The following is a 22,953-nucleotide window of genomic DNA, read 5'->3' as shown; positions in this document are numbered from 1 at the left end:
TATATCCAATCTAAATATATGCTCTTCTAGTTTAAAATTATTACCTCATCTTCAGGAGTTTTTGACTGTGGCTATGGGCAATCATTGAGATTTGATTCTGGAATGTTTTCCCTAAAATGCTGTCATATCCCTTGATCTCTGATTCTGGCTTATGCTTGTAGGATAATGGAACTTCTAAGCATTTTCAGAGGTGCTTGCTTTAGTATCAGTGTGAAACACTGAAGTAAGTCCTTCAAATACCAATCTAGTCATCAGCAAAACCACTGGAAGATTGGGTTACATAATGCAAGCTCTGAGATTTGTAGTGCTGTTGTTGGCTTCTGTATTGAACTGCTGAAGTTCAGCTATTTGCCTGGGTATAGAGGCTTTCCAGTGCTTCCTGCTGTGAACTGAATAACCCAAAATACATATCAGAAGTTGAACTACCTGGCAAGCTGCTAAAACGTGGCACAACATGTTTATGTTCTCATGTGAATTTTAATGAAATATGGTAATATTGTCATTGGGAACATACTAAAAGGGCACAAAGTTCACTCTCAGAGTTTGCAGTGTTGTGCAAACGTGACAAACAACAGGATAATTTTACATGCAACAACTGTAGGTCACTATAAAGGTCACTATAAATTAGAACAAAATCATTATAAATCATGCATGTAACTGCATTTCTTTAGCCTTTTGGATTCTCTCATCATTGAATTGGTAATATAATAATGAAATTGAAGATTTTTTTTTTCATTAATAAATCAGAGAGTTATTGCAGTTTCAGACCAGCTAGGTTTGCAGTGTTTCTCTCAGTCTTCTGAGTCACGGAAAGGGTGTAGTGTTAACTGCACTCTTACTTGGCTCTGAATTGAAGCAATGACACTTCTTGCTGTTCTCTTTAAAATGAAAGCTAAGGTATGTGGAATTTCAGTATGAAAACCACCAGTGCTTTTGTACTTATGTATTTCAATGTAGATTTGAGTCTCTTTGTGATTGGTTAAATGCAATTTCAAGTTGTTTCTAAGTCATATTTCTGTGTCCAAAAAAATAAATTGTTAATGTATGATTTTGAATAGAGCTTTACATTGGGAAAGCCAGAGATATTCCTGATCATATGATCTTCAAAGAATAAAAAGCATCATGTCCTTTCTATGGGCCCACTTCTATACATTGATGTCCCATGATGGCTCTTCAGTAGTAATTGTACCTCTCTTACTGAAAGGTTTGGTATCTGGTGTGTGTGCTGTCTTGTTTTAGTTTTAAATTGGGAAATCACTATCAGAAACTGCTGCTAAATATGTAGGTTGCTAGGAGTCATGATTCTAGTTTCATGAGATGTCTATTTCATTTATGTGAAGATTTTTAAATATGAGCTTAGCAAGTGTAAGCTGAATCTTCCTTGGGTTCAGTGAAGCTATCATGGGACTGATGATTCTAGAGTTCAGATTGGCAGCTCTGAAGCAGCCAGTCATGCTGGACTGCTTTCCAGTGGTGGAGCCAGAAGTCTGCAAGCTCTGCAGATCCAGGTCAGTTGGAATGTGGTTTCATACTATTGAAAGGGTGTTTGGAACCAAGGGGTTTTGAGATGAGCTGCTGTGTCCTTAGGCTGCAGGGTAGTCCCCTTTGGCCTGGAGTCAGCTATTGTAGAGGTTCCTGAAGCTACTCAACTTGTCATTCATATAAATTTTATTGCTACTGTTGGCAGTGGGTTACTGGCGAGTTCCCTGACATCTACAGCTTTTTGGGGGCAGTTTGTTCAAGGAAGATTTTGATCTGAACTAGTATAGGTACTACATTCATAACTCATTTTTTCTAAGAGCAGTCTTGGATTTGCGAGGAGTTATGTAAAACTTTTGGTACAGTGTTCAGGAGCAGATGGAAAAGCCAGCAGAGATATTGAGCATCATCAGAAAGATACTGAGGACATGAGAAATGATGTCATTCCTGTGTGGAGCCCTGGTAAGCCCTCCCCCTGAGAACCAAGGGCTACAGTCCCTGTATTTCAGGGAGCATATGTTGGTGTTGGAGAAGGTACTGAGAGGATGTTATTTTATTTTTAATCATGGCAACAGCTCTTGCCTTCCAAGGAGGCATTTAGATGACAGACTTACCAGTTTGGAGAGGTGAAGATTGTAGGAGGATTTATGAGTGAAGCTTGAAAATTAATGCAGGTGCTGAGTGCAGAGCTGTTACAAAATCCTGCAGCTTCGAACTGTGTACCACTCGCTCAGGACCTGTAGGACAAGAGGTTTGAAAAAAGTCTAAGGAAGATCTTTTAGTTGATTTTGAATTGTTATTTCAGAATGTGCAGAGTAGTAAACTTCTGGGATTCTTTGTCACAATGTATTGGAGAAGGAGATAATTTCAGTAGGTTAAGAAAAGGAATTTGATTAATACATCATCAACAGGTCTGTAGAGAGAATAGGCAGGATACTGCTCTCAAGTTTCCTCAGTCACACAGTTGTACGTGCACATACAGAGAGAATGAGAGAAATGTGCTCAAAAAAGGCTTAGGCTTACATGTTCTTCCTGAATATTGCTTTTTGTTGCCACTCTTGCAAACAACACTGAGCTAAAATGACCCTTTTTTGACTCAGTAGGATATTTATGTTCTTACATTAGTGCACTTTGTGATCAGAGAATCTGTGAGAGATTATAGCATCTAGTTAGGTTTCAACTGCTTGTTCAAAATCATTGCTTCATTTTAGGAAGCCCCCCTGTGTATCTTTTTGTCAGTCATGAATCAAAAGCAGATTTTAAAGGAGATATAGTCAAGTGAATTAAAGAAAAAAATGTTTAATCATGTTTCTTTGTAGACTGTGACTGTTTTCAGTTACTTTTCCAAGATTTTTTAATGAGGGCTGCCTCTTAAAGAGTTTTTCCTACCTCTTTCTCTCATTGGCATTTTTATTGTCATAAGTTCTTTTCTTTTCCTTCAACTCTTAGAACAGTTGCACTGGAAATAGTGCATACTCTTCAAAATAGCTATACCTGCTTTTGACTCCAGAGAGTTCATAGAGGATTAATTTTTATGAAAGCTTTAAACTGCAGCAACATAGAAATTAAGTATGCAGAAGGAAAATAAAATACTTGACAGCTTTCTCATATTGTCAATCTGTGGAAGAAACCTGATACAATCACAGGTGGGGATGTGACGATTAATACTTGCTACTTGACCTTCTTGTTAATTAACAATGGGTTCTTCATTCATTGGGAAACTGACAAATGGAAGCAAATGTACACATCTGCATAATAAAAAAGGGAATAAATCTCCTTAAAGGTAGAGAGTTTTGATTATCTAGGTAAAACTGACATGAAGAATATTAGGACTGGAATCCTAATGCAGGCAGAATTTAGAGTTACTGTGGAGTTCATTAATATAATTTTTAAAAATACCCTGACTAGATTATGCAATGCAATTTTAGTTTTGTGTATTTTGTTTCCATATGACATCCTACAATTGCCATGAAACGGGTTTTACAAGACACATACAAAACATACGATTGCTTCTAAGGTGAAGAAATGGTTCATAAGGATAGATTTATAACATTTTTGGACTTTAATTCTGATTTTCATCAAGTACTTTATTTAAGATACACATGTAATTCAGAATTTGTAATGTAATTCTGATTTTGTTATCTTCACGTATATTTCCAGTATAACTTAATGGGTAGTGTTGTAGAGCTTTTAGGGGTCTTGTGAGAACTGTGTGGACAGGAGAGCACATGAGAAGTGTTGCTCTTAAATGGTTGGGTGTGCCTTGGTGAATAAGTGTAGGAAGAATTGAAAATACCTTCTCAGCTATCTTAGAGGTATTTTGCTTTCCTCATCTTTAGTTCACCTCCAGTAAAAATGAATTAAACCCTTTTTACAAATGTCAAAGCTTTCAGATCTGAATTTCTGTTGGTAACATACTGTGCAAAGAATACAGGTCAAATTTCAAGCTGCCAACTCCTAATGGTGGCTTAAGGCAAGCTCAACTGTTGTGATAGGTTTTTCTCTAACAAAACCATATTCCTGAGGAAATTTTTACTGTGATCTGAGAAACTTAATTTTTAATGTGCTTCTTATGTATGAGATTTGCCAGCGTATTGCTGAGCTGTGAAAAGGTCAGCTATGCTTTGATAGAATTGACAGAATGACCTGCAGTAAAGGAAGGTGGCTTTGTTTTTAATTAATTCTCTTAAGGAAAAGGGAAAGAAAATCCAAACCAAACTTAGGTAAAATCCATTAGTAGGATCCCTTAATGTGTGCATTAGCTTTACTGAACTAGCAAGAATTAAAAATTCACAGTCAAACAAAACCAAACCCTTTTTTTTTTTTTTTTTTATTTGCTCAACAATAAAAACGTCCAACCCAACTAATTTCCCTTGAAAAAGAAATTGTGTAACTGCTCATAGTTTCCAAGGAATACCGGACAGATTAAAGCTCTTTAAATGTTTCATGTGTGCACTTTTGCTGTGGGACCCGTTAAAGTACATTGTTATTCCGGCCAGGAGTTTAAAAGACATTATGAAATGTGTTAAATAAAATTTATTTCTGGAAATTACTCTTTGTAATGAATTTGGAGGAAGAAAAAAAAGTTGTGCTTCAAGGTAGGAATTGCTTCCAGGTAGAAATTGCTTCCTGGTATGGTCATTTAAAATAAATTTTCCATAAGAACAGACTACTTCTTTGAACTGTTCCAGAGTTTGTCATTTTCCTCTGACCTTGCTCATCATTAATTATTTGATAGAAGTCTTTTGGTTTGATCTAATTCAGTAATGTGCTTGGGGAAAACTCTTAGTGATGCTTATTTGCAATTCTGGGGTTTTTTATCAATTTTAAGGTCATGCAATGAAATCGGGTTTATGTCCTTTGTGTTCTTGTTTGGATTCAGAACAGTGTAGAGTACAAATGTGGCAAACAGTTACAAGGAAGTTTCACTGTTTAGTAAGTTGAGGATGAGATGGGAAACTAACTGTGATGGGCTAAATTTATTCATTCTTTATTTATTTAAGAGATGGATGGCAATGAGTGAAGTATAACATCTGGATTTGATAATACTATTCTTTAAGCAGAGATACTGGTGAAAAACTGTTGAAATGGTTCAAATTGGCCATGGAAAAGCTGAATAATATATTAGAACAATTAAATTATACTAGGAATATTTAATAAACCTGTTTCCATCATGCAGTTCTCACACTTTTTTTTTAAACATGCATTTAAAGTGTTAGTGATGTTAGTGTAAGCTTTTAGATTTTGTCCTGTCACTTCTTAATCTCTTTTGCAGAAAGAATATGGGACTCTGGGGTAGAATGTTCTTGTTTCTATATTTTTGCCCTTACAAAATTACTCTAAATTTTAATTTTAAGAAAACAAGTTTGTGTTCAGGCTGCCTGATATTTGGCTCCATGTAGGCTTTCAGAAAAAGTCTATTAGGGCTAAATGAGGAGGAAAGAATTTAATTGTTCCTTGCTGTTTAATTTCTAATTTTTTGTATTGTAGTTTCTCAGAGAACCAGACAATTTTAGTTTTGTTTTTCTTGGGTTTTTCTTTTTTCCTGCCTGCAAGGTGTCATTGACAGAGTTAAAAGTGTGCTGTCCTGCCTGTAGCTTGGAACCAATTTCTGTAAGGAAAGTTGGCCTTACATGCAGTGGTAATTCTTTAATTTCTCCCCCCTTCCATTTGCTAGGCACACATACAGTGAAAGTTACTAGTCTTGTGTTTAACAAGAATGTTCCATTATAAGTAGGGAAGAAAAGGAAGAATAGGTGTGAAATGGGAGTGTAAGAGGTTGGAGAGGGAGGTTGCAAGAGAACAATATGACATTTACTGTCTGATGATTTTTATTTTTTTTCTAAGCAATAGGGATACAGAAACATACTTCTAATTTTAAGGGGAGTGTTAACACAGAAGTAAGTACAAACTGGCAATAAGCTTGCAATGCTTGTTACAGTCAAAGGAATGGAGATCCTGCTTAGACGGGGTCTTCTGTGTATAGAGATTCATATATTTATAATGTGATCGCCAGTCTTGTAGACTGGAGAGGAAATTATATTGTTTAAAGAAAGCTGAAAGAAATGCTAGCAATATTAATATCAGCTATACTTTGTTGTTCAAGCAATCCAGTGTAAAGAATCTCTCAATGGAAAGTGAACTAAGGTTAGTCTTCAGTTGAATTATTGGAGTGAAACATCAGAAACATCAGGCTGAAAAAGGGGCCCATAGAAGTTTTGTAATACTTGTTGGCTTGGTGCCTGGATAGGTGTTTGGCTAAGATAACAGAAAAAATGTAGCTAAATATATGGGGGAAGGTAGAAGGTATGGCTCAAGAAAGCATGGACTGAGGAGGGGTGAAGATCATTTTACTTTTTGGAATTACCCAATGCACAGATATACGGGCTGTGTGTCTTAGTCCTGATGAAGGAGCCTGAGATAAGTATAGAGGGATTAGGTGGTTTATTTTGGGGTTTTTGTTGGGTTTTGGGGTTTTTTTCATCACCCTTTTAATTGCTTGTGTGTTTCTGCTGTTGGTTTAGCAACCTCTACCAGGCTTGCATTGCAACTTGCTGCATCTGATTTCCTGTGATTACAGCAGTCTTTTATGCACATTGTCTGTATCCTACACCATAAATGCTACAAGAAAATGTTCTCTTGTTTCTGCATTCACTTTCTTAAGAAATATTTACAGCCTGATTTCTAAAGTAAGCTTTTAGATAGATTACAGCATTTTAGCTGAGTAAAACACAGATCAGATGTGATCAGACTAAAACCACAAAAAACATGAGCAATTTAGTTACTAGATGTAGCTGAACTAACAAGGGAGGTATAAAGGCTGCATCGATTTGAGTTTTGAGAAGGTGAAGGGCATGCTGGTTACTGTGGCAGTGTTCTGCGTATTTCCAAAAGCTGTTCTCTTGAGCACACAAAGGCTGTTTCCCGAATGGTAGCTGACCATAAATGGGACTTCAGTCATAATGAGTGCATCGTAACTCCAACTGGAACTATTAAATACAGCAGTTATGTTAAAATCTGCACAATTATCTTTGATATTTTTGTGGCATGGACTGCATGTGAAGTTGCAGTAGGAAAAAATTTGTAATGAGCAAGAAGTGCAGATAACATTCTAGTCTGTTTAGATTTTGTCATGTTTAATTATTTAATAAAATCCATGTTGGCAGAATCTACTCTGAAGAACACTTGCTTTATAAGTATTTTCTGGAAAGTCAATGTGATATACTAAATTAAGATTTGTATTGAAGAATTGTCTGTGGTATGTTAAACATGTGCTCTGTCAGAAGAAAGGAGACTTGAAAAATTATGTATTTAGCTAGCACTGGTTCAGTACTCTACGAGCCTAGTATTTGGCATCTGAGTTATATTTCACATTAAGTTGTCTTTGAATATGTTCATAAACAAGGGAGGCAGTGTATTTTGTCTCATACTCATGGTTCTGAGTAGTCTTTAGGAGATGACACATTGTTTACTTTGGTTTCAATAGTTTTCACAGAATAAAGCTTCAACAGGAGCTCCATCATGATACAATTGCCAGGCCTTTTAAGTTGTCTGGGGATCATGCCAATACTCTTTGAAAAAGAACACAGCTAATTAATTCTTCCGGTTACTTAGGATTTCTGGCATAAGTGAGCACTGGGATCTCTGTCTCTCTTCAACATTATAAAGTCACATTGAAGGGGTTGTTTTGAGGGTTTTTTTTATAGCTAGAAGCAGTATGTAAACCTATTAGTAAATGGCATTACTACAAGAATAACTTTATATTGTACTGCACACCAGTATTTAGAAGTGTTCTTTTGTAATTAAACTTTTGATATTAATGATTTTAGGAAGAACTATTTCTCTGAGTCACCAGTGTTGAATTTTCCTTCTTCCAATAATTAATTTATTGAATAGATTGTTCTGATTATTTCTGTAACGCTGTATTGCCTTGATTTTTATGCCAGAGTCTCTGAATGAAGCAAAAATGCTGCTGCCAGCAGTTTCCTTTGCCTCCTGTTGATACTCTTTTCTTCTGAAGTCTTAATTACTGGCAGTCTTGGCTGTTCATTCTTGCATTCATGCCTTTATTTTCCACTTGCATATGTAACTTTCTAACAATATTCTGGATGATCCTGAGTTCCATGGCTGACAGCAGTGTGGTGTGTCTGTCCCTTAAGCTTCCATCTGTCAAAGTAACCTTCAGTTCCTTTAATTTTGCCCCTGGAGATGCATCCTGAGTCCTTTTTGTAGCTTCTTGCAACATCAAGAACTGGGAAAAAAACTTTTCACTGTCTTTACTAGAGAGGCCTCAAAAGACCTCATGACCTGTCACTTCAGCCTTTCTTAAGGTTAATTTGAGTTTATTAATAATCTCTTGATATCTTTGAGGTCTTCAGTGGGTTCTTCTTCTTGAAGTGATGATTGGAATGAGACCTTCATATTCATATGATACATTTTCCATATGTTAAATTGTCAGTGAAGCCATATCAGTTGCCTATTGTAATTGAAACTAGGGGGAAAAAAACTTCTTTCTTTTTGTGTTGGAGTATGTTTCTCTGAGTTAAAATAGTGGGGACAGAGCCTCTTTGCTTCACTTCCTCCGATATTACAGTAAAAATATTTTGCTATGTTGAGACATTTGATGCACACATGCAAAAATTTATCAGCAAATTTAGTAAAGTGATATTGCTTGCAGGCATCTGCTTGGTGCTAAGCCACCAAAACTTAAAAGTATTGTAGAAAAAATAAAAATAAGCTATCTCCCAAGTTCTGCATGCTACCAACAAATAATTGAACTTTGCAAGCATTGAATGATGACCCATAAATCATGTTACGCCTCATGAAGACACAGACAAGTTTTTCTGTAGCACTTTTGAAATTTAAGGTAATTGTTACAATACTTTGCTGCTTTGGAGTATTAAATGGGAACTGTGGTCATTATGTGTTTTATTAAGACTTCAGACATTGAAAAATGAGTTAGAACACAAAATACTTTATTGAAATGAAGCACTGGGGTGACAGTGTGGAGCATTTGTTTTAAGTACTGGGTTTTTTTATTTATTCTCTGTGGTTTTTGAAAAGACTACATGGATGAATCTCTTTCTACAGAGTTTTTGCTGTGGCAGCTGCGAAGGTGCTTTTTTGCTGGTACAATTTAAATAAAGAGTAAATACAAAATTTTTGTACTGTCCAGGGAACTTGAGATGGAGATCATAGAATTTGCTATTCTAGGCTAGAGAAATTGGAAAAAAATTAAGCTATCTTAGGAGGATTGAGAGGAATTAAAAATTTAGCAGGAAGTTTAATGAACTGCTCAGTAGAAGAGGGGTGGAAAAATTGCATTTGATACTGAACTAGGGTAAACTAGTTTTCTTGTTAATAGAATCTTCTGGTTTTGTGGATCTGCTGTGGTCTTGTTGGGTTTGAAGTTTAATTAGAGAAGTATTGCAATACAGTTTTTGATAAACAATATAACTGTTTAGCTGTTTCATTTGAAGAGTGTTTTCCTTATTTCTTTTAAGAAGGTGCAAGATCAGTATTCTTGTCACTGCTTAAATTAGTCTAGCACTGTAAACTCTTGAAGTAACACGCATGTACTTCTAGTGAGATATAGACTAAGTAACTTTTTAAATTGCTCTACTGCTGCCACAGAGAAAGTGAATAAAATTCATGGAGATGCTTGAGTAAGATTTACTAATTTAAGAGGCAAATGTTCATTGGAGTTGACTATGCCAGGGTTTCTATGAACCATATGGTCATATTTGTTTATAATACTATTTTATATGAAGAAGATCCAATTCCATTGCTTAACACACAGGTCCATTCTTGGAAGATTTATTGGTAGAAATTCTTCTTGGTAAACGCCGTAGGTATCATATGGTCTGGACAGATCATTTGTATGAATGTGTTGATTGGTGATTGTGAAATTGTCTTATCCATAGCTTTCATAATTTCCTTCAAAGCAGGAACAGAATTAGCTGAAGAAGCCTGCAGTGTTATTTCCTTCTAGTAATAATTCCAGAATATTCTGAAGTATGTTGGGTGAAAACCAAGTAGACAATTGCTAGTAAATTCTGAAGCTTAGAGACATTGAACTTCTATCCACAATATCCTGACAGTAAAGAAAAACAATGATGGCAAAGGTAAAAATTCAAAAGTCAAGCAAATACTATTTTCCAGTATTTGATGTGGACTACTTTGTGTTCAGTTGTGTTTAAAATAACTAAAAATACTATTCTTAAACCAAATAATTTTAATACTTTGGTAAATCAAGTCTTTTTTTTATTCTTAATGTATTTTATAATATCAATATAAAACCAAAGATAGAAGGAAACTGACTGTCAGATGTGTCTATAAATGGGCAATTTTCAAGGTTATGAGTGCGTGAAGGACAATTACTTAGAAATGTCACATGGGAAAACATCAAAATAAAGTACAGACTTTGGCTGCATAATTGAAAAGGGATTTTGTATGTGTGTTTCAGTTTGTGGGGTGTTCTTTTGTTACATCAGAAGTGCCTGCTTTTGGTGTCTCAAGGCTTTCCTTTCTCTTCCAGAAAATGCTTGGACAGAAGAGATGAGTACTCCCTTTACTAAGGCCTAAAACTGCCTGTTGAAAAACAATCCTGACCAGGCAAGATACGAATGGCCCAAGGAAGCCAGCAAATTGATATTCAGGTTTTACATGACCTGCGACAGAAGTTTCCTGAGGTACCTGAAGGTGTTGTATCCAGATGCATGTTACAGGTCAGTGCTCTGTTCATGGCTGTACGAGTAAGCAACATGGCTAATTTAAGCTTTCTGTATGGGCGTCTCCTTTGAAAGCTGATGTTTTTCTTTTTCTCTATAAATGAGGCAAATATACTCAGCCAGTTTCTTTATATTGCACAGCAAGCAACGTGTTAAATTGGCCTCTCTTTTTCCGTGACTAATCAGGGGTGGTCCAAAGTAAATCAGGTGTAAATCAATATTCGCTGTATGCATGGAGACTACTGTCTCGCCAATCAGCGTACTCATGACTTTTGGCCATCTCAACAGCCAAAACTAACTGTGGCAAAAGGAGGGATGCAAAGCCAACTTGAGTCCAGCAGGGACAATTTAAGGCAATGCTACAACGAGCAGCATTTTGAAATTTTATTTTCATTTTTATTTGAGTGTTAAAGCAGGTCCAGAAGAAACTTTGCTACCTGGTCTCCATCAGTCTTGGAGGTGGGCCCTTGCCTGCATGCAGATTGGTGCCAATGCTTTCCATTCCCACCTCCCTTGGCCTGCAGAGCCAGCACTGGTGGCCTTAGGTACCCTCTCCATCAGGAAGCCTGGAGTGTGACGTGGGCACAGCCAGGTGTTCCAAGTCAGGCTCTCTCAGGCAGGATGAGGTGCTTGTAGACTCCCTTCCACAGTGTTAGACCAGAGGCAGGGATGAGGCACTGGTGTGCATCTGTCCAGGGCTTTGGCTGCCGATGGGCTTTATTTTTTTGCTGTACCTTTGGAGTCTGTGTAATTAATTACTGGATTTTTGTTGGGCTTGATAGTAAAAAATCATTTTTGACCAGTGCTGTAGTTAGTGCTAAAGCTGCATATTCTCAACTTCTACATGCAGCTGTCTGTTTTTAATGCTGCCACTATCAGAGCACATACCATATTTTGTATCAGCTTTTTGTTCTGTATCATGTTAGCTACTTCAGAAGATAAATTAATGTCCCTCCAAAGCCCAACAGGGACACCTAAATGCCTAGAGTTAACATATGTTGGTAGATTTGACTTATTTAACTATGTTGCTTAGACATGTTTGCTTTGCATTTTCCATCGATTCAGAGCATCCATAATAGCTGATTTTCTTTTTCATTCTAAGATATTCAACATTTGATTTACTCTGGTAAATAAGAGAATTATCCAAGTAGTCATACTGATTATCAGTATACACTGATAGGAAAAATGATGTTACAGCTTCCCAGAAGCTAACTGTCTTTGGAGTATGGCTAGGACAACTGTGGTTATGATTCAACATTCTTTATATCCTAATTTTTGTCTTGCTATTTATATGTATTTTTATGTATGAAATACATATTTTTCTATACTTACGTATGTATATGTACTCAAACGCATATACATCCAAATAAAGTGTTTGTACTGCTGGGAGAGTGTCTGTGACAATTTAACATTCATATTGCCAAGACTTTATCATGACTCTCCAGTCTTTCTAGAGTAAGAAGTCGTGAAAAGTGCATTTCATCAACAAAATCAGTTTTGATTTGCAAGATGGCAAAATTCTGCTTGGGGCTCATGAAGTTTCAAGCTTTCTCCAGTTCTTTCTTTTTCATTATTTAGCTGAAAAGGAAACTGAACCAGAGTATAAATTGCCTGTACTTGTTCTCAGGATTGTACACTGCTATTTTTGTTAGTGCTCTGTAGGACTTTATACTACAAGTACAGTTTTGTTCTTCGAACATGAGAGCTGCTTGTTCAGCAAGGTCTGTGGACTTGATGGAGTGAATGCATCAGTAGTCATCTTTTGAATGTAATTCTTGATAAATTGAAAAACTAATGCTTGTCTTTAATAGAGTCAGTGGTCTTTGTAACATTGAATACAGTGGATCTCTTTAAATAAAAAGAGCTTTATAACTGTGAAGAAAAGATACTGTACATCTCATATGACAGATTTATGGGGAAGGGTTTAGATTTTGAGGAAGTGTTCTAAGTCAGCTTTCATAAGAGAATCTTTCAAAAACAGTCTTAATTAATGTTCTGTGTGTGCAGTATTGTTAAACTAATTTGTCACACTGGATAGCTACTTTTTTTGTGAACTAAGACTCACCAAGAAAATCCTGTCATGTTGGTGGTTTTTTTGAAATTTCATGAGCTCTGGTTTCTGTGATGCACCTTCTAGCTTTGCTGCTCTCTGGCTTGGGGTCTTGTTTGTCTGTTTGTGTTTTGATTTGTTCGGGGTTGTTATAAAAGCTGCCTAACATGACCTCTTCAAACCAACAAATTTTGTACTTGGACTGATGGGAAAGATTGAAAAGCAGAATTTAAGAGTACTTATGCACATGTTTCAATGCTGCTGGAACAGTATCTGAATCCTGAGTTCTGCCACCTTGTAGCTGAATATAGTGGAAGGAATTTCCAATAAAGGCAGTAAATGTAGTTCAGGTCAAAGACAAGTACTTGGTATACAAAGTGCCTTGCCCCCGCAGTACCTTATGTGCAGCCATCATATGTCAGGGTGAAGTTCTTTTTAAGCCAGGAGTTATACCCCAGGTGAGACTCTGAAAGAATATAAGCAATTATGCAGTTTATGATATTATTGATGAGGCTTTTATTACAAGGGAAATTTCTTTGGATGACTGTGAATTGTGCAGAAAAAATACACAGATAATTCAGTCATCCTTCATGAATTCTTTGTAAACAAACACAGCTTGTTTCTAAAGGAAGGTTTATAGCATTATATGTTTATAATGAAAAAATTAGGGATAAAGAGAATATGCAAGTACCTCAAGGTAAATAGCCTTGAATTACCTAAACAATATGCTAGCATGCTAACAGCAGAGGACCACCAAAGAGCTAATAGGAGGAAACCTAAACCAGCTTAATCTAGGTAGTAAAAAGTCTCAGGCTGACAGCACTTGAATATTCCTAAGAAGTTTTGTATCCCTCTGTTCTTCCCAACAAGCCTCCTGCATTCAGATCTCCCATTCTCCTCACTTAAAGGAATCACTGCGGTGCCCACAGTCAGTGGACATTGTTTCCTGTTATTCTGTTTTTTGTGTCTGGAGCATTCTGTACCTGCTCCTCAAGTCTACGTCCTCTCCTTGCTTCCTCATTTCCCTCCAACATTCTTATTCTTTCTTTTTTTTTTCTTTCTCTTTCAGGGTGCCAACATTTTAAACTCAAATGGGACATGGGCAGAGATAAGATGAGGGGTATTGTTTTGCTGGAATATGCTCAGTTCTGCCATCAACCGGTTCTCTGATCTGTAAAGAGCTAGAAGCGGTTGAAACTCTGCCTCTGCCAGCCAGAAGATGCCAGGGGTTCCATGTGCCCCCGTTTCCCCTTTGAGTTCTCCAATTTTCTCATTGACGTCACTGAAATTTTGGAATTGATTGGATGCAGTCTTAAAAAAGAAAAAAAAATTGTCCAAAGAAATGCATTCAAGCTGAATGTAAGGGCCTTGCAAGCTTGGCCTGTTCCTTTTTGGTTTGGTATTTTTGGCCTTTCTGTTAATAATTTTAATTCACTTCATGCAAAATCTGCCTTTGAGATCTTTCTAGCTTGTTTTTCTGTGGCATCCTATCTTTTTCCCTTTTCTGGCTCCCTTTTCTCCTTTGCAACAAATACCAGGCTATTGTTCTTATCTTACCACTGTTCTGTCCGTGTGTTTCCTTTCTTCACTACTAACTTCCTTTGATTACTTCATCCTCTGGTGCTTATTCCAAACTAGAGCCAATATGTGTATCATCAATTTGATCCATTTTCATATCACTGAATACTTTTTTGCAGCAGTCCTTATGTAGAGCTGGCTTGATAGATAGCCTTTAGAGAATCCTGTCATTTTAAAAAGTTCTGTGGCTAGGGTTTATTTGGGATTTTTTTTTCCTTTAATTTGGAAGAATTCAGAACTGTATCTGGTCTGTATGAGCACATAGTTTTGGTTTTTTGGGTGAAGTTTAGCCTTGTTATCCCTCTTGCACTTCTGTTTTCTTTTTTCTTTTCTTTTTTCTTTTCTTTTTTCTTTTCTTTTTTCTTTTCTTTTTTCTTTTCTTTTTTCTTTTCTTTTTTCTTTTCTTTTTTCTTTTCTTTTTTCTTTTTTCTTTTTTCTTTTTTCTTTTTTCTTTTTTCTTTTTTCTTTTTTCTTTTTTCTTTTTTCTTTTTTCTTTTTTCTTTTTTCTTTTTTCTTTTTCTTTTTTCTTTTCTTTTTTCTTTTCTTTTTTCTTTTCTTTTTTCTTTTCTTTTTTCTTTTCTTTTTTCTTTTTTTTTTTCTTTTCTTTTTTCTTTTTTTGGTAAATCTGTCAGGTAGAGACAGTCTTGCTATGTGTGCGCAACACTGTCACCTTTATCCAGTGGAAGAATGAAAAATGTCTGCTAGTTTAACAAAAAAGACAAAATAGAAAGCATGTAGCATGAATCAGTTATCTGGTTGTGTTACTTTTTAACTAACTGATAATGTTGCTACTTGGCACATGCAATTTTTTTCCTTGGTCACATGCACTTTTTCTAGTAACTACCTATTTAGTGTTAATAACATGGGCCTGAACAGGTGCTCTTCCAGCAGAAAGTATTAACCTTTATTTCTTGAGGGGTGGGAATTTCTGTGTGAAAAGTGATAAAGATGGAGCACAGTATGAAAAAATTAGGTCACTGATGCACCCTCACTCTTCTAACAATCCTTATATAGGAAACTCAATTGGGAAGATTAGAGTACAATATTATTACACACATGGAAAAGGACAAGAGATTAGCGGTTTGCATCTGAAATGTTCTTAAAAAATGAGTTAGCTAGGTTGTGGTTTCTTTTCTAAGTCATCCTATTACTGGGTTTAAAAGGTACAAATATAAGTATTTCAAAGCTTTGCAAGCAGTGATTTAAAATGAAAATACAAATGTCCTCTGGGTTTTCAGTTAATAGTTTTGATCTTACAAAAGAATGGTTATTGATGTATTTGTATAAACTGAATTTTTGCATTTCTTCTGAAGTCATGTACAGTTTCTTGAGTCTGCGTGTTTCTTCTCTTCATAAGATTCACTTTATTTTCAGCAGGAGGTAATGCATAACTGGTATTGGAGTGTTTGGGAAAACATTTAAAATTAACATGTGTTTTTATTTTTGTTTTTAAGTTATTAATCAATACTATGTAGATGTTGTAAATCCATTCCTGCTGTCATTTTCCTCCCTAAAGCCAGAGCTTTGGTCTCTACTGAAGATGGTTCTGAAACTGAGAAGGAATAGGGAAAGTATTCATCCAAGGTGTATCACCCTGTATAAAGCTAGCTTTCCAAGGTGCAGGATCTCCCAGTCACTGCTTCAGAGGCAATGCAGACTTCTGCCCTTGGTGCCACTGGCTCAGTCACTGTTCCCAGAGCAGTGAGCTTCACAGGCAAGCCCCTTGTTTGTATAGAGCAGCTATACCAGCCACCTAAAGCTTCCTATCTGATGTTGTATTGTTCATTTTTCAGTTGTGATTGGATGTATTCATACATAACTGTGACAGTATTTTATCAGTAATGTCAAACTTTCATCTGTCTTTTTTAGAATAACAACAATTTGGATGCCTGTTGTGCAGTTCTCTCTCAAGAGAGCACAAAATATCTCTATGGTGAAGGAGACCTGAGTTTTTCGGATGATTCTGGGATTCCTGGACTACGAAATCACATGACATCTCTTAATTTGGATTTGCAGTCACAGAACGTCTATCACCATGGAAGAGAAGGAAGTAGAATGAATGGAAGTAGGACTCTAGCTCACAGTGTTAGTGATGGACACCTTCAAACCAGTCAGTCCAACAATGAACTGTTTCAGCAGGAACCACAGACAGCACCTGCGCAGGTTCCACAAGGATTTCATGTCTTTGAGATGGCTAATACAGTTAGTGCTTCTAATCCAGGGCAGCATCTTGGATTTCACCTAGGCAGCAAAGGAGTATCTAACTTGTCTCAACAAACACCCAGATTCAACCCCATTATGGTAACTTTAGCCCCAAACATTCAGCCTGGTCGCAATACCCCAACATCTTTGCACATACATGGTGTACCTCCTCCTGTACTTAACAGTCCCCAGGGAAATTCTATCTATATTAGGCCTTACATCACAGCTCCTAGTGGTACTGCTCGGCAAACACAGCAGCAGCCAGGCTGGGCATCTCAGTTTAATCCCATGCACCCTCAGCAAGTCTACCAGCCTTCGCAGCCAGGTCCCTGGACTACTATTCCTACATCCAGTACTACGCCACATACCTCATCGCAACACTCAACACAGCCAAACCAGCAAGGCCACCAGACTTCTCATGTGTACATGCCTATCAGTTCTCCTACTACTCCACAAGCACCTATGATTCATTCATCTGGTAGCTCACAATCTTCTGCTCATAGCCAATACAACATTCAGAATATATCCACAGGACCTCGCAAAAATCAAATTGAAATCAAACTTGAACCGCCACAAAGAAACAGTTCTTCTAAATTGCGTTCAACTGGCCCTCGCACCTCCACCGTTCCCTCTTCCCTCAACAGCCAGACATTAAGTAGAAGTCAACCCACTGTTTACATATCGGCCAGTCCTCCAAATACTGATGAAGTGATCACACGTGGACAGCCCAAGGTCTACATTTCAGCAAATGCCACGACAGGAGATGATCAACTTGTGCGGAACCAGCCCACGCTTTTCATATCCACAAATCCTGGAGTATCTACTACTGCTAGGAATATGTCTGGTCAAGTAAGCATGGGTCCTGCATTTATTCATCACCATCCACCCAAGAGTCGAGCAGTGGGCAACAGCACCACTGCAACTTCTCCTCGAGTGGTTGTTACGCAGCCTAACACAAAATATACTTTTAAAATTACAGTTTCTCCAAATAAGCCCCCTGCAGTTTCCCCAGGGGTAGTATCCCCAACTTTTGAACCTACAAACCTTCTAAACCTTCCTGATCACTATGTTGAACCAGAGGGTATCCAGCATCTTACTGACCCTGTTTTAGCACATGTGGATAGGATCAGTGATGCACGGAAATTGAGTATGGGATCTGATGATGCTGCCTACACGCAAGGTAATATTCTTAATATAAATTGTAGAGATTTTGACCAGGTTGTCAATTCAGTGTGTAGATTGCAGAACAGGAAACAGTTAGTAACCTTTCTGATGTTAATACAGTGTCTTTAATTTTAGCATTTGTGTTTCCTAAATAAATAAAAGCATTTTATAAGCAATTAATAGATTTCTTTTTATGGTAAAGACATGTGACTGAATACTTGGAGATATTCTTCTGTTTGTCTTAAGTAGATATGTTATCTGTTTAATGAAGTGGAGTCATACCATCTTCTTTTTTATGTTGTTCTGAAAGAAACATCTAGTTTGTTCAACTTGTCCTAGTGATTTAAAGCTACAATTCCATTGTCAGATTTTTAAATCAGTTGAGATACTGTTTACATTGGATATTTTTTTTTTTGTGAGTGTTCTTTAAGAAGGAAAAAAAGCAGACTTCAAAAGCAATTAATGGCACAAAATGTTGGCCTGGTCTCCATGTTTCCTACTGTGTTCCTGACAATAAAATGCTTAAAGTCTTGATACTTACTTCTGTTACATTTTAAAATGTGAAAAGGAACACCAAACCAAAGGAATCTGTTTTAAGGGATCAGCGGTAATGGAGGGGTAAAACTTAGAATATGTGATAAAGGGAGATAACCTGTTAATCTTTTTCTTCTGTTTTCATGGGTTTGCATGCTTTTACTACCAACTCAGTGGTTTATTAACCCTTCTGTGAGCTTTTTACATAAAAATATTGAATGAGTCTTAGGATATTTAAGCAGTATTCACAATAGGTTGTCAAATTAATTTGTCTTTGACCTCACTGGTCCTCTCTGGACCTAGCAAACAGTTTTGAATTTAAAAAACTGGCCTGTTCCATGACCAGTGTAAACATTCTTCAGATGAACTTACAATTTTATTTTGTGTAAGTCAGTACAGCGATCAGGACACTGGAAGGCAGATCTGCATCTAGAGTACTGTGTTAATGAAGTAAATCAAAAAATTATTCCAGCTTGTGCACTTCTTCTGGATGCAACTATCTTTAGTGAGGAATAGTTAATCCTAACTCAAGAGTTTCTAAAGGTTATGTGTCAAAACCAAAAAGCTAATCATCCTTACGTTCTCTTATGTTCAGTGCATAAAGAACTTCAGAAAATTCATCTGTAGGTAAGCAAAAAAATTGCCCCCCAGATCATATTTCCTTTTCTTACTTTGGAGGGAAACAGCTATCTGTTTTAGTCTTAGTCCTGGAAAACTTCATATGCCAGAAATTTAGCAATTGAAATCTTGTCCTTAGGCTTTAAACAGTCTTTTAGGGCATGAACTTGCTTCCCAAGCAAGTTGGGTACTTTTTAGGGGTTTGCAAAACTGCTCATTTTGGGGAGTTGTCCCTTTTGTCTGTTTTTCCTTTCTAAGGGCACTGACTTATACCAGGTCTACCTTTTTATCTCTTGTACCCTTGGTAGTGATGGCCACAGTAACCTCTCTACAAGCTGCAGGTGTCAGCATTCAAGCATATCAAGATGAGGCAAGCTTGATACACAACCTAGAGTTCCAGAAGCATTGACCTCATTCTTGCTGTGTACCCAGCTCTTCCTGAAGCCAAGCTGCAGCTATTAGATTGTGTGTAGATCTATGATGTGGGCTGGTACAACTTCAGGGACCTCAGGAAATCACCATCCTTCTGTGTCCTTCACTAGAAAGCGCGCTTAATACTCCTGAAGTTCTTTACATGTGGAGATGTTCTGCATTTCTGGCATGTGTGCTCCATTTCTGCTGCAATAAGTGCAGTGTTTCTTACATTTTGGTTATTAATTAATATTTGGAGAGTTAAGTCTGTGATAGACTTACTGTATGATATTGATATCTGGAAGTCCTAACTGTTGCTTTTAAACATGTTTCTTATACTTAGCAGTGGTTTTTTTTCATCTTGCATACAAAAAGGGATTTGATGTTTCAAATCCTTCATGTTTTCTGTATTCTAAACTGCTTATGATTTAGCCAGACTGCCAGAATCCTTACATGCAAGGTGCTTGTTTCATTTTAATTTTAGCCAGAAAAGATGAGTAGTTTCTCTGGCCGTGATTAGAGAAAGATGTGTTTTCATCAGCTTTTCTGTTTCTACCAGAATGCTCTTTATCTTGGCAGGGAGAACTGAAACTGCCTTGGGGAAAAAGAAACCTTGGGGTGGAAGATGGAGTTGCTTTGATGTCAAATAAAATTTCCTTTGCTCTTTTTATTTATTTTACATTTATATACATGGTCCAGCCCAGGAGAACAGAAGATGTGTTGGACTTCTCTGTAGGTGCTGCTGCTTGCCATCAAAGAAGCTTTGCTTAATTGCAGTGTGTGTAGGCACCTCTGTCTCCTTCCATGATATTTCTGGTTTCCCTCCCAAGAAAGTTGCAGTGGGTAGTAGAAGGCTGCCCCAGATCTCTGTCTTATTTGCTACCAAACCTGGAGGTTATAGAATGTGTAAAGGAATGGGTACTGCTCAGATAAGATCAATGTCATTTCCCTGGAATGCTTGCTTGTATCTCTGGCACTGACTGTCATCCTGAGAAACTCACTGTCACCAGACTTTTCAGAACTGGTTGCTGAGGGATGTTCCTCATTTTCTAAGATTCTAGTCTGAGATACTGAGGACTCACTTGTGGAAGTGTTGAGTGCATATGTCTGCTGTTAAAGTCAGTAAGAATTCATGATGCTGTGAGAAGAGTAATGCTAGATGCATGCCCAGAGGGGCTGCCAAAAGAGGATGCATTTTTATGTGTTCAATATCACTTCTGTCAGTGTGCAGGAGTATTCCTATTACTTAGTAGAGATTACAATTTATAATTATTTTTATTAATATGAAGTAGTTAAGTGGGATTTCAATGTATAATTTAGTTTAGTATAACGTGTCTTATGGATGGAAAATTGGAATCTTGTTAGAAATTGAAAATTCTGTACTCAGATACATTTTTGTGATGTATGCTCTGTATGTCACATGATGAGTAGTGAGGCTGAACAGTTATTTAACAGTTGCTCATTCTGGGTATAGCTTTCCATCTGTATAATGGGAAGGCAACCCCTCAAGAAAATACATAATTGTTTAATAAAATCACTAGGTCGATGTTTTCCTACTAGGGAACTTAAGTCCTTTGGTTAAATATTATACAGCTTTGACTGTCTGATGTTTTCATATTATTTTCTTCAACTTGAAAGAGGATAGTGTGCAAAGTTGAGTGAATCATTGGTACCAACTATAGTTATATATGTGGAAGCATGTTTGCTTAGCAATTCTTGCCACTGTGTTTTTAATGTAAATAAATTAATTTATAAACTAGATTAGTAAATTAATATTTTGCACAGCTCTTGCTTTGGTTTCTTGGAGCTCTTTAAAACTTAAAAATAAAGTTGCAGGAAACAACTTTTTTTCATTCTTAGCCAGTGCTTGTAGATGTTTAAGAAAAAAGACTTGAATAAGATACAGCTGTGGCCTATGCACCAAGGGGCTCTGAGCCATTGCATCATGTGGTCTAAGAAAAAATACCACCTTATATTTGGCTCTGTATATCAGGCCCCACTCCTCACTGATGTTCTTTTTAAAAAATTAGGTGAAGAGACTATTGAAAAGAGAGAACAAAGAAATCAGTTTGAAGTATTGAAGTTGCACATCAGATGACTGAATTCTGTGCAGCTTCAAATACAGGTTTAGACAACATGCCCAAGTATAAGTTTTGAGACTCTCATGAACCTCCTGCTACAGTGTAATTGCATTGCCAGAAATCCCCTCCATATCTGACAAACTAAGAGATTTTAAAACTGTGTAGGTCTATACGATAGGGTGAAATTGTTGTATTCCTAGATTAGAATTTATCTTAGAAACACTCAAAATAATAAAATACACTCTTAACATTAAAATTCACATTCACAGTCCTTGAGAAAACAATTATACATACATTTACAAACTTAAAGGTATATTTAGTGCCCGACTGAGAAGGTCTCTGGGAGAGGAAGAGTGAAGTTTGTCCTCCAGGCTTTTATGCTCCTTCCTGTAATTATAATGATATACAGCTTTTATGTGAAAAATGTGCACTTTGGTTGTCAGAGGAAACAGTGGCATCTGCCAGAGCATTGAAGTGTACTGCGCTCTGCTGAATGCAAACGTGCAGAAGTGTAAAAAACTAAATGTGCCAAGTACCCTGTTTGCACTTAATTAAGAAGTTGAACTGCAGTTTTTCTCAACGTTTTCAGTTGCTCTGAGCAACACTAGAGGGAGCTGAATACTTAAATTGCGGCTTTCCATTCATGATTATGACGCTGAAATAGAGGGAGGGTTTTGTCTTCCCCCCATCATTGTTTTCCTGCAGATACCAAATTGGTATTGAAGCAAAATTACCAAATTGTATATGAAAGTCTCCGCTTACACCAATCTCTTTCAAGTTCCTTATCAAAGTTACTTCTAATAGTAGAAGGATAGCACAGTGGTATCAAGTGATTCTTCTTTAATCACAATGGTAATTTTTCATGTGTGTTTTTAAAACCTGTTGGGATTTGAAATTGTGAGGTGGTAGTCCCAAAGTTCCTAGGAGAATAAAGTGCATGACTTTCCAGACACGACATGAAAATGAAAAGCATGTAGTAATGCTGGGGGCATCCATCAGTGCCTTCTCCTTGTACAGCTCCATACTGACAGCTGAATTTCTAAACCACACAAGTGGGAGAACATCAAAATGAGGAATCTTGGGTTCTTTTCCTTTACAAAAGTAGCTTAAAAAAGGAGATGAGGGATGCACAGGCAAAGTTTTGGTCATAGTTGAACTCTTGAGGCCATGCCATGCCATGCCATACAACCTGATATTCTGGTACAAATGCTCCCCACCTGCCGCAGCCAGCAGCACTGGCTACTCGCCAGCAGCCTGCATCCACCATTTGACAGGTCTGAGGAGTTCTGGCTCTGGGCAGTAGAGCATGGCTGTGTTGCCTCAGCAGGCTTACCAAGGTAATGAAAACAGAAGAGACTGTCTAAAAGTGGAAATAAAATGTAGAAAGAAAAAGGACTTGTACACTCTCTACCAGAGTAGAGGCAAAGTAGTCTTTGATTTCCTTTCTTTAGACTTGCAGCTTCATTTGCTGTTTGTAAAAGGCTTTTCAAAAGGAGAGGCTGTCTGCTGAGAATACTTACCTGATAATTTCAAGTCTTCAACAAAAATCTTTATATTGAGATTTCAGTTATTACGTTTTTATTTTACGTATGAGCACAGCTGCAAT

At 37.0% G+C, this 22,953-nt stretch overlaps 1 protein-coding gene across 3 annotated transcripts in view; it reads left to right on the top strand.

Annotated features, from left to right (window-relative positions):
- TAB2 (TGF-beta activated kinase 1 (MAP3K7) binding protein 2) overlaps window positions 1-22,953 on the top strand; it is a 61,317-nt gene that overhangs the window by 30,451 nt on the left and 7,913 nt on the right. For 2 of the 3 annotated variants that reach the window (XM_036380457.2, XM_054514346.1), the window contains exons 2-3: window positions 10,517-10,706; window positions 16,207-17,719. In XM_036380457.2, the coding sequence (XP_036236350.1) occupies window positions 10,605-10,706; window positions 16,207-17,719 (1,615 nt within the window). In that variant the 5' untranslated portion in view covers window positions 10,517-10,604. Of the gene's footprint in view, window positions 1-10,516; window positions 10,707-13,828; window positions 14,119-16,206; window positions 17,720-22,953 lie in introns of those variants that run through there. The other variant, XM_036380456.2, reaches the window with a different exon arrangement.

The sequence above is a fragment of the Molothrus ater genome, chromosome 3, assembly GCF_012460135.2.
Source record: "Molothrus ater isolate BHLD 08-10-18 breed brown headed cowbird chromosome 3, BPBGC_Mater_1.1, whole genome shotgun sequence".
NCBI lineage: Eukaryota > Metazoa > Chordata > Aves > Passeriformes > Icteridae > Molothrus > Molothrus ater.
The sequence above is the reverse complement of the archived record's forward strand: the minus strand, read 5'-3'. Positions and strand labels throughout refer to the sequence as shown.